The sequence below is a fragment of the Pelmatolapia mariae genome, linkage group LG10_11, assembly GCF_036321145.2.
Source record: "Pelmatolapia mariae isolate MD_Pm_ZW linkage group LG10_11, Pm_UMD_F_2, whole genome shotgun sequence".
Taxonomy (NCBI): Eukaryota; Metazoa; Chordata; class Actinopteri; order Cichliformes; family Cichlidae; genus Pelmatolapia; species Pelmatolapia mariae.
The window spans coordinates 71,711,997-71,728,081 of record NC_086236.1 but is presented as its reverse complement, the minus strand read 5'-3'; the positions used below and the strand labels follow the sequence as shown (position 1 = coordinate 71,728,081).

The window sequence follows — 16,085 nt, the reverse complement described above, 5'->3', positions numbered from 1 at the left end:
TTTGTTGCATATGGAGCTGCATGGCTGCACAGGTGGTCTGCTATGATGAATCTTTTTTTCTTTTTTTTTTTACATCACATGGATGGTTGGGTGTGTGTGGTTACCTGGGGAACACGTAGCACCAGGATTCACTATGGGAAGAAAGCAATGCTGTGGGTGCAGTGTGATGTTTTGGCCAATGTTCTGTGTTGGGTCTTGCCATCCATGTGGATGATACTTTGACACAGACCACTCATCTAAGCATTGTTTCAGACCATGTACATGCTTTCATGGAGATGGTGCTCCCTGGTGGTTGTGGCCACTTTCAGCAGAATAAAGCACCCTGCCACAAAGGAAAAATGGTTGAGGGATGGTTTGGGGAGCACAAAAGAGTTTGAGGTGTTGGCTTGGTCTCCAAATTCCCCAGATCTCAATCCAGTCGAGCATCTGTGGGATTTGTTGGCCAAACAATTTCGATCCATGGAAGCCACACCTCACAACTTACAGTACCTTAAGGGACCTGTGGCTAAAATGATGGTGCAAATATTACACCATCATCTTTTCTACATGATACATGTAGCAGTAGATATCTCCAAATATGTTAAAGTTGAAGCATTTGTTGGCTTTTTAAGCTGTCTGAGTGTTGAATGCATATTTTGTTGTGCATAAAGTGACGCAAGTCTTGTATTTTAGGTCATACTCAACATGATTTTGTATCTCACTGGATTTGGTATGGCCATGGTAGCTTTTGTTGTCTACACCATGAATCTGATAGTTTTATACACCGTGGGGAATTATGGAACAAATTCCCAGGAAAAATACTTCAGTGCCTACCACCTGATAATGGTAAGTGTGGGGAAGAAGAAGCTGCAGAGCTAATCTCTTCTTCCATTATCATCCATGTCTAATTGCAGCCAGAGGAGATGATAAGTCTGTACAAGAAAGATATGTCTCAAAAATGCATTAAATGTTAAAAGAAGTAAACATTGACATTTCACCAAAAGTCAGTCAAAACTTTCTGAGAGTAACAACAAAGAGTGCGTTTGTGTCCAGATGGTGATTCTGGTGATCAATCTGCTGCTGATCGTTTTGTCTGGCGTGGAGGTTGGCGTCACCATGGCCTCTGCCTTTTGGGAGATCAAAGCTCATCTTCAGCGTCAAAACATGGTAGAATATGGACAATTTTTTTTTTTTATATTTATCTGTATTTGCACAGGAAATGTTGTGCAAAGATAAAAATATTTATATTGGTAACTTTTTACATTTTGGGTGAAACTTTGAAAATATCATATGAAGTTATCTCTTTAGTTTTGTCTGCATTATTTTATGTGGGGCTTACTGGGAAACACCAAGTCCCTGCAGTGCAGCTTTTATTTAAGCATCACATGAGCTAAAATTCATTGCATTTAAGTTAAAGTAAGCCTTTTCATCTTGATAAAAATACTGGCTTTAGTCTTCCTGCTTTCAGTCTTTGTGCTAGCAGCTTTCTGGTAGCCTCATATTAAATATACAGTCATACAACAGTCATGCAAATAGCTTTTAGGCCACAGTCAGCAGCAATGATGTGAGTTAACTGTTTTATGCATGACTTTATCAAACTTTCACATCATTTGCATGCTCTCGTTTACAACATTGGCTTAGTTCACTGAGTTTTGAATGAATATGGACAGTGGACAACAAACAGTGACGTGTGTATCTCTGCATGAAGTCTGTGTGGTCACTGCTGTTTGAGATTTGAGTGTGACAGCACCTTGTCAGGAACTTAGCCCACATTATTTTTCTCTTTTAGAGCACTGATGACCCAGAGCTCCACAAACCAGTGCTGATAGAAGTGACTGTGCTGCCTGTGGTCTGAACATCTTGACTCTGTGTAATGTCACATCAGCAATCAACAAAAATTGTGACTGTACAGCCTCCAACTTCTGAGTGTTTTCTAAATGTTCCTAAAAATAATCATGTTTAATTTTTTTTTTAAAGAAGTCACCTGTAACTGTTATTTAATTCATTTTGCTTGTATTTTGGACAGGTAGGGAGTTAAGGGGGCGACCGCAGCAGCGGCTGAGCAGGTCTGGAGGCTGAACTGCTCTCCCAGTGCTGTCCAGAACTTTGTTTTTAATGGATTCTTGTGCTCCAGTTTGTTTTCCTCTTTTTTTGGTTCATCTGCTAACCTCCCCTGTGTCCCCATGGTTCATGTTTTCAGATATTTCCTGGTTTCATTGTTTTAGTTTCTCCCAGCTGAGGTTTTTCTTAGTTGTCGTCCTGTTTGTGTTATCGTTTATTTTATGTTTTTTTTTTGGCCACAATAAAGGCTCACTTTTTGTCAAGTTCAGTCCTGCCTCTCGTGTGTGCTTCTTAGTCCACACTTCAACACACTGGCTACCCAGCCATGACAACAGCCGAGTTGTGGTCAGCTGTCCAGCACATCAAGTAATCCATATTACAGCATGAGTAGCACTCAGTTAGGTGAAGTGAAAAACTTGCTGGGACTTGCCCTCATGTGGACCAGCACAGGAAAGGAACTGTGTTTGTTTTATTTTTGGCAATTGTTTCACATTAAACTTTATGTAGTCCTGTGTTGACTGTCTGTTATATGTCATTTGTAGCACCATGGTCTTGGAGGAACATTGTCTTGTTTCACAACGTACTGTATCACTTTACATGGCTGCAATGACAATAAAGCCACTTGACTTGACTTGAAGATGAAGAACGAGCTCGATAGAGCTCAATATCAGCTGGTTGTGGTTTGGAAGTTTTTCAGTATCTTTTCTACAAACCACTGCTGGAGGAAGTCACTGCACAGCCTGTGGCATAAACATCTTGACTCAGTGTACTGAAATATCAGCGATTTAAATTCTTACATTCTGACTCTACAGCCTCCAGCACTCCAACTGAAGTCATCTATAACTCTTACATAACTCATTAATGGTTGATTTTTTTTTTCCAGTGAACTTTATAAGAAACTTTAAAAGATATCTGCTGGGTATCTAACGAATAGTTGATATCTGGAAGTGCCGAGTCAAAGAGTTCCTTTACTTTGACCAGCCTGGGCTGAACAAAGTGAATCAACGTGGCGTGTTCAAGAAAGCATTAAAAATACAAATGTGTCATTATTTGAGTCAGATTGTGTTTGTGTATGAACGTAAATCAAATCAACATCAAAAGATTTGTTTGTGTTGTCTGTGGAGAAGTGGACACGGCTCATAACCTTGTTCTTGTAATTGTACAATAAAATTGTAGTAACAGCGTCGCTGTGACCACCAGAGAGCGCTGTCGTATTTCTTTTCTGGTTTATCTTCCAAACTGCAGCAAACACACCAAGTTTGTTAACAGGTGATTCTTTTAGTTATGTTTGACCGATTGATCTAATTAATTATTTGTTATTAAATCATTACCAAGTTACAGTTTTAAACTAGTCAAGTTTGTTATTTGATGAATGTCTGAAGTTTAAATTTGGCACGTTTGCTGAACATATTTTTTGACTCTTGACATGAACTGAACTAGACATAAACTTGTGGCTCCTCCCATGTCACCGCTACCCTTTCTGCAGGTGTTTTTCTTTTTTATGCTCATTTTTCTTATAATGGAGAGCATAAAGAGGAGGTGCTATTGGTAGCGGTGTTGCCCAGTTCCTGGTTTCCTCTTTCCAGTGTACCGCTTACTTGATCAGACTGCTTTGTTTTTCAAACGGAGTTGTTTAAGTTTTTGTTCTTCACTAACAGGTAAGTCTTTTAGTCATGTTTGATTCAGTTTGTAATTCAGGCTAATTAAGAGTTATGTCTTTATGTAAAAATGTGGTTTAATCTAATCGCTGTTCCTTGATCTGGAGGGTTAAACTGCTTTGGAGGCAAACAGTTTTCTTACCGTGTTTTGGGAGTGTACAGGGACATTCGGTAAATTCCAGACTTTGGAAATAAATATTTGCGTGTTTGTTTTCAACTACAAGGAGATTTTCAACTGCCCGAGAACACGTGTACGGCCTGACTAGCAGCGAGTGCGTCTGCTTCTAATATTCAGCTTGTAATTCAGACAAATTAAGAGTTGTGTCTTTATGACAAAAAAAATTGTGGATTAAGCTAATCGTTTTTCATTTATCTCCATGTTGCAAGTTTAAACAACATCAGAAAACACACAGGTTGAAACTGATTTTATGATTTCTGGGAATAAAAATACAACTTCTAAAGTTAATATTAGTCTAATCATTAATATAAAATATAGTACATATATTTATCCATTGGTTCAGGTGTTTCATGTTATGGATGTAAAACAACACAAAAGAGGCAACTGGCCAATTTTCACATGACTTCCTTGTTCCTGAACAAGAACGTGCAGTAAATAAATCACTATGTGCTGCACATGTGGATTTAACTACATTTCTGGAGTTTTTTAAATGTGTTGCATTAAATAGAAAGAAGTTTCTATTATCTAGCTTTGCTGATATAAATGTGGTGAAAATTATTGAGAGAGACAGAGAGAGAGATTTTAATTTAAAAACTGAAGGAGCAAGGAGAAACAATTCAGCAAAAATGAATGATTAAATAAATAATAATGACAACTTTATGTGAGGCAGAGGCAGGAAGTGGACCCAAACTCACGACTCAAACACGAAAACGTAACTTAGGACGGCAGGTTTATTGGTGGGGAAATTCTTTCATAAAAATAAACTCGCACAAAAACAAACCAAAAAACCTTGAGAATAAATAAGAACAGAACACTGGAAAATAAAACTAAATCTCCAGGAAACTAGAAACGTAGGACTGACACCGGAAACACGGAGAGACTTACACACACAAGAAGGTACAACAGGACAAAAGGCAAAGGAAAACACAGGGTTTAAATATACAAGGGAATAATGAGGAAATGGGGAACCAGAAGGAAACACAGCTGGGATTTATTAGACATAACAAGACAAGGGGAAACAAAACTAGAGAGTGTCCAAATTCATTGCCTGCATCCTCCTGAGGCCACATTTGTAGACCGACTACGTCACAGCAATGTGCTGAAGGCTGTCCAAATTCGTAGACTTCTCCAAATGTGTCCTCCTTTTCCCCGAATTTGAAGGATGGGTCAGGTGTGTCCTTCGTGGCCCACCATATCCCAGAATTCATAGCGCGGCCCAGCCCATTCCAGTTTTTAACAATGGCTGCCACTACCAAGTTTTAATATTATCCTTATTACTCTTTCTGGGTCACAAAATAAACTTTTAACATATTTTCAGGTGAGAATGTAGCTGTGTAAACTTCAAATATCTACTCGGTTTATCAAGACATCGCATATTTGCAAAAGTGCGTTTTCGGAGACGTCTGTTACCCACCAGCTTGATAGCTAGCCAGAAGCTCGAGGGACACTAGAGCAGCCGAGAACAGCAAACTCTTGCCACATCATTTTCAGATCACCGCAGTCTTTCGCTGCTCAGGTTAAATGTAATATATAATTATATAATATATAAAAATGTTATTGTTTGGCTTTTTTCAGTGTTTTATTTGTTCGTGAGACAGGATGTCAGTGACTATGTCCAAGGCTGATGGGGTCACTGTACTCACTCTGACCTCTGACCCCCAAAGTCCTTGGCCTCCTCTGTGCCAGATCTTCAAGAACCTTTGCTACAGTCCAGTGTGCTGCACTGTGTCTCAGCACCTGAGAAGCCTCAACAGAGCTTCTCAGACAGTGCTGGGGGTGAGCTACAACCATCTATACATCACATTTTATATTATGCCTATTTTTTTAATTTGTAGTTTTTTCTTAAACTGCACAATGTTCACTGTTCATACTGTACTTCATTTTTCACAGACTCTGCAGATAATGATCGGGCTTCTCAACATTGGATTTGGACTTATACTCTATTACACTCGGACATCCTTTTACTTAAACTACTTAGGCTTTCCATTTTGGTTGGGTGCATTGGTAAGGAAATAATGATGGATAATGATGTATATTTATTGTTGTCTAATAAGCAGCACAGTTGTTGTTATTGTTGCCTAATAGCAGTAAGGTTCTGGATTGGGTGTGTGTGAGTTATTTCTGGGTGATCCGGTTTCCTCCCACAGCCCAAAGATGTGTTTCATGTTAACTGGTAATTCTAAATTGGTCTTAGGGGTGGAAATGAGAGTGTGTGGTTGTCTGTTTGTGATAAATTGGTGACCTGTGTAGCTCCCTGTGATAGTGAGATTTGGTTAAGAAAAAGGATGACCACATCAGATCATACTGGATACAGCAGATGAGAAATAAAATGCCAAAAAGAGCCATGAAAACCAAACCTGTCACAGTAATGGAATGGGAATCATCTGCGTAATCTTTTTTGGTTCAAACATATCTTTCCACAGGGTTAAATTCATGACAGAAACCTTAATTGCCAAGTTTTGTCCAAGATCTATCTAAATGTGATGACACCAGTGCACATTTACAAACACCGAGTCATAGTTTCTCTAGGTTACATAAAAAATTGGCTATAGTTCAAAATAGCAGTTTACACAAACTATACAATTGTTCTCTCATGGTGAAAAGTTCATTTACAACATATCCTGCAAGAACAGGGGATAAAATGTCCACAAAGACCCCTCCTGTTCTTAAAGTGGACGTTTTTCTCTGTTCCTCTCAGTAAAAAGATGGACATGAACTTTATTTATGTATCTATTTAATTTTTCTTTTGTGTAGTTCATCATGTTCGGCATTGTGTGCATTTTGTCTGAGAAGTATCCAAGTCCATGTTTGGTGAGTATTTCAGCTGTAAAACATTTTCATATGATCTCTAAAGGACTTTTTGATGTCATGTCTTATTCTTATTTGCATTCAAGATAAATATATTAAACATGTCCTACAGCATACACACACTTACATAAATACTGGAGGGAAGTTTGCTGAGGGAGGACTTAACACCCCTCTAGTCTACATATAACTGCTGCTGCTAAATTATTTTTATCAAATAAAATACTTTGATCACATTTATTTCCCACTTCTTTTCGCACTGCATCTTGAAACAGTTTATATTACAAACAATCAGGATGTGTACATCCTCCTCATTGAAAAAGTGTCCACTGGCCTGTAGGTGTAAATAGACTGCAGAAAAAATGTGTCTCAACGATGCTCCTGACGCATACAGGATCACTAAGGGTTTTCACTTAGGCAGCACTTGTCCTTCTCTTGTATTCTTTACGGCAAAGAAAGACACGGCTCAAAGTGGTCAAACTCAAAAAATGATCTTTAATTTTACATATTCTGGAATATGGAGACCGAGCAGGCACACAGACACGCCAGCCGAAGTCTCAAGCAAAAACAGGAAGCCTGGTTATTTATATTCTTCCTCTAGACGTCACACACACTTCAAGTTTCGATCAAACACTCTAGTTAGTTTCACTTTCTGCCTGCACCTAATACGCTCTGCAAAAGCATGCAGTTACCTAGTTTTACACTGAAGTCTAGGCCTCTCATAAAACAATCTAATCAGCAAATATGCATTAAGATTATATATTTATTTCTTAACACCTGGATCAGCTGGAGCTTTCTTTAGGAGCCTTCCCAGCTTTGACAAAAGTCCAGCTGGGATAACCACATTTACTCAGGGCCTTCTTGATGTGATGTTCTTCTGCTTCCCTGACCATTTTGTCTGTGGGGGTGGTGTTCGCTCTGCGTTGCAGCGTCCTGATGACACCCAGATTGTGCTCCACTGGATGATGAGAGTCAAACCTTAAATACTGATCCATATGTGTAGGTTTACGGTACACATCAACATTTAAATGTCTCCCGTTACTGATGGAAATCTCACAGTCTAAGAAGGCTAACCTGCAACTTTTCATATCCAATGGTACTCATGGTCTTTGATCAGTGGTTGTAGATCAGCGGTCATGACAATTTGCATACTAATGGTCAAGAAACTGACCTCACAGCCCATTGTTCATCAGTGGTGCCAGTTTCAGTCATTATGCAAATGAGACTGAAGAGGATGGATGAGTGACCAAACATTTCTCCCACTGAACCAGCTTTCTGGGATTTCCGTACCTGGATGATTGAGCATGCATGAAGACGTCACATTAGATTTCCTGGTAGATTACACTGAATAGGGGATGTGATCCAGAACTTGTTCTGTTTCTATATTTCATTATGTCAAAAAGAATAAAGGAAGAGGACAATGAAAAAGACTCAGATCAGCTGGCTAAGGTTAAAAAACTGCTGCCTAAGTTTAAACGTAACTTCCGTAAAATTATAATTCACATCGAAGAAGCTCTCATTATTTAGAAATCTGGCCAAATTAATGAACCCCCCTCCACAAATGTGATTATCTAGACTTGGGACCAGGAAGCAGAGTTGCAGTTTTATTATGTGTCTCTGCAGCTTCTCTCCTCCTGTCACCCCCCTTAAAAAGAAAAATCTGTGTCAGCTGCCAGACAAAAAACAAAAAATAAACCAGCAAAAAACCCTAAAAAAAATAATCACAAAGAATAACAATAAAGTCCACAACTGCACCAAAGAGTAAAATCTATCCAGGCTAGTGTGGACGTAGCCTAAGGGGAGACAATGCTAGGGACACAGACATGAGACAAGGGACCGTCAAAGTAAAAAGACATGAACACAAGGGGAGCACAGAGAAAATAATAAAAAATCAGAAAACTCAAAAAACTGATAAACACAAAACATAAACATGGAGTCACCAGATTGACATCTACGACAGAGATTCAAAATCTGAAGAATCATCAGAATCAGATACTTCATTAATCTGAAGTGAAGAATAAGATTAACAAACCAAAAACAGAAACACAAACTTAACATGAAATTCACAACCATCATATCCTAAAGCAGCAACTAGACAGAAACCAACATTTAGATTAATGAAGAATCCAGACATGACTACGTAAACATGCGTATTCACAGAGGCTATGATACTTTAGTCTAAGAATGCACTAAGTGTCATTTATTGTTTGGATATTTTCTTGTACATTAACTGATCATTTTTGTTTTTCAGGTCATCCTTACTGTGATTCTGAATCTGGTTGGATCTGTTTTTGCCATCACAGGCATTGCAATGTACGGCATTTATTTAGAAGACATTGGTTATTGGAGGAACTATGATTGCTACAATAGCTACAATGGCTACAATGATTACTGGTATGGCATGACAACAATAAGGCCTCCATATTTAAAGGAAAAACTCCTTCAGGAGAAATGCTTGGAGGGCCAAGCAGTGCTGAAGGTAAGTTAGGGAAAGCAGAAAGAAAAATAGCACATATACACTATATGATACTATCTTATATACTGTAATATATATCATTTTGAGACTTTAGATGAAACACTGTTGTTTGTGTCCCATCAGATGCTCCTGAGAAGCATCAGTGCTCTGATGATCACCTTGTCTGTTCTGGAGCTCTGTGTTGTGATAAGCTCTGCTGTCCTGGGAATCAAGGCTCTGAGGAGCAAAGAAAAAGGACAAAACAAGGTAGATAATGGACAACACAAAGGTTCAAGCACATTCTGAAAAACATGTTAAATAGTAGAAGATGTTGGCTGAACACATGGAGTGTTCTTGCAGGAATTCTGTTTGTTTTGTCTGAATATCAGTGAAACCAGGTAACAAACAGTGAGCCTGTGCAGTGTTCTCATGCTCTCTACCAGTTTGAGTGAGTCAGTTAAAGTTTATACCTGATGTACAGACAGAGAGCAGAATTACAACATAAAACAAAACAACTGGAACTGCTGCAGAGAGAGAGAGAGAGCCATGAGGAAGAAGAACTGTTGGGACTAATAAAAAAATAGACCAGAGGAAATTTGAACAGCTGTGCACAACTTTTTGTTAGTGTGAACAACAACAGCTTACCACAGTTTGTTTTAATAACAATAAAATAAATGGTAATTGCACGTTATTTTTAACGTCACCTTAAATGTTGATTCCTTTTTGTATCCCTGCATGAAATTGTCATCAAAGTATGCGCAGTCATGGTTGTTTGTGACTGGAGGGAGTCGACATTTTACAAATATTATTTTTCTCATTTAGAGCACTGACGACCCAGAGCTCTACAAACCGATGCTGGAGGAAGTCACTGCACAGCCTGTGGCATTAACAGCCTGACTCTGTTTACAAAATGTCAGCGATTTACACACATTCTTACTAATAACTCATTGACAATATACGAATTATGACTGTGTGTTGATGTAGTGATTTATATCTTATATTTAGTTAGATCCCAGCACCATCATGTAAAAAATGATTGACAAAGAAAAAAACAATTGTTACAAGTCTCTTGTTCTCTTTCTTTTTTTACAGAAGTGTTTAAACAGGGAATGTCAGGTGGAGGTTGTTACTTTTAAATGAGGTTTGAAATTTTAAGAAAGTTTTTACTTTTCCCAGCCTGTGTTGTAAATGATTTCTTGGCATGTTCAATAAAACATGAAAAGTTCAGCTGTTCTGCGATTTTTTAAATTTTTTTTATTATTATTTATTTATTTTTTTTAAAATTCAGATTGTTTGCCTGTAATCGTGAATCAGATTGAGTATACTGCATAAATTGTTAAGAAGGAAGAAAACCTAAGTTTGGATTTGAATTTGTCTTTAGCTGTAAAAATAGGATTTGAGTGAGTTTGACAAAAGGACATTACTCACGCCGGTCGCTTACAGTACTAATCAGGTGGAACCAGATAATCTTCACATTTTCTTTTACATAACAGGGATGGCTGGGTGTGTGTTCTTACCTGGGGAACACCTGGCACCACTATGCACTATGGGAAGAAGGCAATGCTGTGGATGGACTGTGATGTTTTGGGCAATGTTCTGCTTTGGGTCTTGCCATCCATGTGGATGATACTTTGACACAGACCACTTACCTAAGCATTGTTGCAGACCATGTACACTGTTTCATGGAATGGTGCTCCCTGGTGGTTGTGGCCACTTTCAGCAGAATAAAGCACCCTGCCACAAAGGAAAAATGGTTGAGGGATGGTTTGGGGAGCACAAAAGAGTTTGAGGTGTTGGCTTGGTCTCCAAATTCCCCAGATCTCAATCCAATCGAGCATCTGTGGGATTTGCTGGCCAAACAATTCTGATCCATGGAAGCCACACCTCGCAACTTACAGGACCTTAATGGACTTATTACTAACATATTGGTGCAGATATTACAGTATCATTTGGTACATGCTACATTTAGCAGTACATATCCCTAAACAATATATGCACCCACATTGTGTTGAACAGCATTGAAGAAATTTCCTCCAGTGAACAGCAGTCACCCAGTGACTTCCACTGTGGAGACAAACTGTTAAAGTTGAAGCATTTGTTGGCTTTTTAAGTTGTCTGAGTGTGTTGTGAAGCTATGACATCTATACATCTATACACCATGGGGATTTATGGAGCAAATCCCCAGGGCAATCAGCTGATAATGTTAAGTGTGGGGAGGAAGAAGCTGCAAAGCTAATCTCATCCTCCATTATCACTCATCCATCTCTGACTGCAGCCCAGGGGGATGATCAGTATCTATGGGAAAGATATGTCTCAAACATGCATTAAATATTAAAAGAAGTAAACATTGACATTTCACCAAAAGTCAGTCAACATTTTCTGAGAGTAACAACAAAGAGTACGTTTGTGTCCAGATGGTGATTCTAGGGATCAATCTGCTGCTGATCATCTTGTCTGGTGTGTCGGCGTCAACATGACCTCTGCCTTTTGGGAGATCAAAGCTCATCTTCAAAACATGATAGAATATTGACAAAGATCCTTTTTTATATTTATCTTAAACCTGTATTTGCATAGGAAATGTTGTGCGAAGACAAAATTATTTATATTTATATTTGTAACTTTCTACATTTTGGGTGAAACCTTGTTCTGAGGTCACTTTTGAGGATATGATATGAAGTTATCTCTTTAGTTTTGTCTGCATTATTTTATGTGGAGCCTACTGGGAAACACCAAGTCCCTGCAGTACAGCTTTCATACATCACATGAGCTAAAATTTATTGCATGTAAGTTTTCATAAAAATGCTGGCTTTAGTCTTTGTGCTAAAAGCTTTCTGGTAGACTCACATTAAACATGCAGTCATACAACAGTCATGTAAATAGCTTTCAGAACCACTTTCAGGAGCAATGACATGCGGTAACTGCTTAATGCATGACTTTATCAAACTTTCACATCATTTGCATGCTCTCTTTTACAACATTGGTTTAGTTCATTGAGGTTAGAACGAATACGGACATGTTACGCCCCTAGTCTAGGCGTGTAGAGACGTACATAAGATTCTGAGGAGAGAGAAGCAAGTACCCGCCCTGGTTCCCAAACCGAACTACGAACCTGGTTATGAGTAAAGGTGATTTTATTGAGTGACAAGAAGCACAACTCCAGGGTGAACCAAGGCCAAAATAATAAACAAAACCAACTAAGTCCCATCCGAGAAAACAAACTAAACCCTAAAAAACCCCAAAACAAATAAATGACACTAGCTACCCCTAGCTCAGAAACAGGAGAAAACAGTTCAAAAAGAAAAGGCGGCCCCTTCGGCTTCACCATATGGACGCATCAGCACTGGACTTACAGTGGCTTGCAAAAGTATTCGGCCCCCTTGAACTTTCCCACATTTTGTCACATTACAGCCACAAACATGAATCAATTTTATTGGAATTCCACGTGAAAGACCAATACACAGTGGTGTACATGTGAGAAGTGGAATGAAAATCATACATGATTCCAAACATTTTTTACAAATAAATAACTGCAAAGTGGGGTTATTCAGGGATCAGGTCAGGGATAAAGTTATTGAGAAATTTAAAGCAGGCTTAGGCTACAAAAAGATTTCCCAAGCCTTGAACATCCCACGGAGCACTGTCCAAGCAATCATTTAGAAATGGAAGGAGTATGGCACAACTGTAAACCTACCAAGACAAGGCCGTCCACCTAAACTCACAGGCCGAACAAGGAGAGCGCTGATCAGAAATGCAGCCAAGAGGCCCATGGTGACTCTGGACGAGCTGCAGAGATCTACAGCTCAGGTGGGGGAATCTGTCCATAGGACAACTATTAGTCGTGCACTGCACAAAGTTGGCCTTTATGGAAGAGTGGCAAGAAGAAAGCCATTGTTAACAGAAAACCATAAGAAGTCCCGTTTGCAGTTTGCCACAAGCCATGTGGGGGACACAGCAAACATGTGGAAGAAGGTGCTCTGGTCAGATGAGACCAAAATGCAAAACGCTATGTGTGGCGGAAAACTAACACTGCACATCACTCTGAACACACCATCCCCACTGTCAAATATGGTGGTGGCAGCATCATGCTCTGGGGGTGCTTCTCTTCAGCAGGGACAGGGAAGCTGGTCAGAGTTGATGGGAAGATGGATGGAGCCAAATACAGGGCAATCTTGGAAGAAAACCTCTTGGAGTCTGCAAAAGACTTGAGACTGGGGCGGAGGTTCACCTTCCAGCAGGACAACGACCCTAAACATAAAGCCAGGGCAACAATGGAATGGTTTAAAACAAAACATATCCATGTGTTAGAATGGCCCAGTCAAAGTCCAGATCTAAATCCAATCAAGAATCTGTGGCAAGATCTGACAACTGCTGTTCACAAACGCTGTCCATCTAATCTGACTGAGAATGGACAAGGATTTCAGTCTGTAGATGTGCAAAGCTGGTAGAGACATACCCTAAAATACTGGCAGCTGTAATTGCAGCAAAAGGTGGTTCTACAAAGTATTGACTCAGGGGGCTGAATAATTACGCACACCCCACTTTGCAGTTATTTATTTGTAAAAAATGTTTGGAATCATGTATGATTTGCGTTCCACTTCTCACGTGTACACCACTTTGTATTGGTCTTTCATGTGGAATTCCAATAAAATTGATTCATGTTTGTGGCTGTAATGTGACAAAATGTGGGAAAGTTCAAGGGGGCGGAATACTTTTGCAAGCCACTGTATATAAACATATTGGTGTCTCTCAAGGGGCACGCTTACACATATACCAAAAACACAAAGACTATGGAAGCCAGGGCCAGGTCTGAGTCTGCTGTCAACCGGTTCACTCTCGCACTCGCTCGCTTTGCACTCTCTCTCCCGGCAGCTGTCAGCACGGCTTTTTGAACCCAGTCACATGGTCCATGGTCCAATCAGCAGCTCACTGCTCTTCATTAGAGGAAGGACCTGCAGAGATTCTTAAAACACAGTAAAGAAACACAACACAGCAGCTAACACAGATTTCCTATGGCCACGGGCCGTAACACCCCCCTTCCCAAGGGCTCCACCGGCAGCCAGCTGTGCCCGAGTGAACCGAGCCGCAGGCCCAGAGGCCTGAGGGCCCCCCATCCCCCGGAGGAGGCCCGACCAAGCCCGGCCCCTCCAAGCAGCCACCAGGAGTGAGCTTGTACATACCTGAGCGCCCAGCCCAAAAACCACCAACCGACACCTGAGGGCATCAGCCACCAGCAGGGAGTGTGGTGAGAGGAGACAGGCGTCCATACTCTGGAGGGCCTGAGATGTTCCCAGACGTGGAGTCTAAGACCCGACCTGACATATAGACACAGACGTAGAGGCACACACAGACACAAACATGCATTCCCCTCCTCATGCACACATATACAAATACTCAGCACTCACCCAACGTAAAGGCAGACACTAATGCACACTGTACACACAATCATACTCCCCAAACATACTCTATACCCCAGGTCCAGGTAAACTCGCCCCCAGAGGGGGAAACCACACCTAGACCCAGGAGATGTTACCCTCTCCCTCGGGTGGAGGCAAGCAGACCGCCCCCGCTCCGCAGCAGCAGGGAGGCCCCGCATCCCAGACCCCAGTCGGACAGCCAACATCTCCTCCCAGCCCCTCCACCCCGATGGCTAACAGAGAATGGGGGTGTATGAAGACCCCATCCATCCCTCCTCCCGCTCATGTGTAGTGTTTAAAACACGGGAGGGCATGGTGCTTCCTGCCAGTGAGCAGCAGGTGTAGCCCAGCCCCTCCTGAGAACCCTCAATGTCTACATGCATTTAAATTTGAGAGGTGGGAATTGGCGCCAGAAGTGAGGTTGAATACAAAGACATTCCTCTGGATGCCGTATAACGGGCCCTCCTCCAAGGCCCTATATGTATGTGTTATGAGAGTGTGAGCAATGTGGATGTCTACGTTGTGGAATAAAATTGAGGCACAGGCGGCCGGAAGGGGGGGGGGGGGGGGGGGGGGATGCCTCCCCTGCACCGTTGTGACACACCTGCACCCCAAGGCCCTGCATGTGTGGGTGGGCGTGGTGGAGCGGTTTTGTGTTGTGTTTGTTGTGTTTGTGTTGTCTGCAGTGCTGGGCAAGTTACTTTGAAAAAGTAATTAATTATAGTTACTAGTTACTTCTTCAAACAAGTAACTGAGTTACAAGATTCTAAAAGTAATTAATTACCTGAAAAGTAACTATTGCATTAGTTCAAAAGAAAAGTTTAACCCTCTGGGGTCCGGGGTATAACTGGCCATTTTAACCACTTTTGATTGTCCCCCTACATTTCACCTTTAAAACCTATTTCCTTTGCCTTGTTTGGTATCATTCTTTTCAGCACAACCTCACGTGTCTGAATTTACAGTTATGTTTTCATTTTGACATACTGTATTAACACAATTGATCTAAAATCAGACAGAAAACATAAAATCCGAGTAGAAAAAGTTATATTTTTTACTGTAACAACCACAAACGTGTTTATTGAATCATATTTCATAACTTTAAATGCAAATATTCATTGTTTACCCTTATTTTTACAACCATTTCAAACTATTTACAAACAATCAGTTGTTCTGCATTCAGTAACATGCCAGACAAATTATTTGTGCCTCTCCAAAAAAATAATTTCTGTCCACTATAAAGGAGAACATCACAGCCTGATACCTGCAGGTCTGACAGCAGCAGGTGTATCACTCCTGTTTCTACCTGGAGACAGCAGTCGCCTCATTGTTCTGACACACAACATAAAACTATCCACAACACTACACACTAACTACACAAGACAACACATTACACACTCCAAACACGCTAAACGTCACAAATCTCAGGTTCTCCTGTTTTGGCTTCCCTTCATTGGCTTCCTGTTAAATCCAGAATTGAATTCAAAATCCTGCTCCTCACTTACAAGGTCTTAAATAATCAGGCCCCATCTTATCTT

The 16,085-nt window shown here is 40.5% G+C and overlaps 1 protein-coding gene across 2 annotated transcripts; it reads left to right on the top strand.

The window, feature by feature from the left end:
• The first annotated feature begins 3,558 nt into the window (after positions 1 to 3,558).
• On the top strand, positions 3,559 to 10,363 carry LOC134636482 (high affinity immunoglobulin epsilon receptor subunit beta-like). Of its 2 annotated transcripts, none has more exons than XM_063486483.1 (7): positions 3,559 to 3,698; positions 5,475 to 5,652; positions 5,767 to 5,880; positions 6,631 to 6,687; positions 8,933 to 9,160; positions 9,281 to 9,403; positions 9,959 to 10,363. In XM_063486483.1, exons 2-7 carry the CDS (start codon positions 5,476 to 5,478, stop codon positions 10,031 to 10,033), a joined length of 774 nt encoding a protein of 257 aa, XP_063342553.1. In that variant the 5' UTR covers positions 3,559 to 3,698; position 5,475; the 3' UTR covers positions 10,034 to 10,363. The 2 variants fall into 2 exon arrangements, with proteins under 2 accessions (XP_063342553.1, XP_063342552.1); XM_063486482.1 differs by having other exon boundaries at positions 3,560 to 3,698; positions 5,452 to 5,652.
• Positions 10,364 to 16,085: the final 5,722 nt, after the last annotated feature.

Coding starts and splice junctions, on each gene's coding strand:
- LOC134636482 (XM_063486483.1), top strand. CDS start 5,476: ATGTCAGTGACTATGTCCAAGGCTGATGGGGTCACTGTACTCACTCTG. Junction 6,688..8,932: donor AGTATCCAAGTCCATGTTTG/GTGAGTATTTCA, acceptor TTTGTTTTTCAG/GTCATCCTTACTGTGATTCT. Junction 9,161..9,280: donor AGGGCCAAGCAGTGCTGAAG/GTAAGTTAGGGA, acceptor GTGTCCCATCAG/ATGCTCCTGAGAAGCATCAG.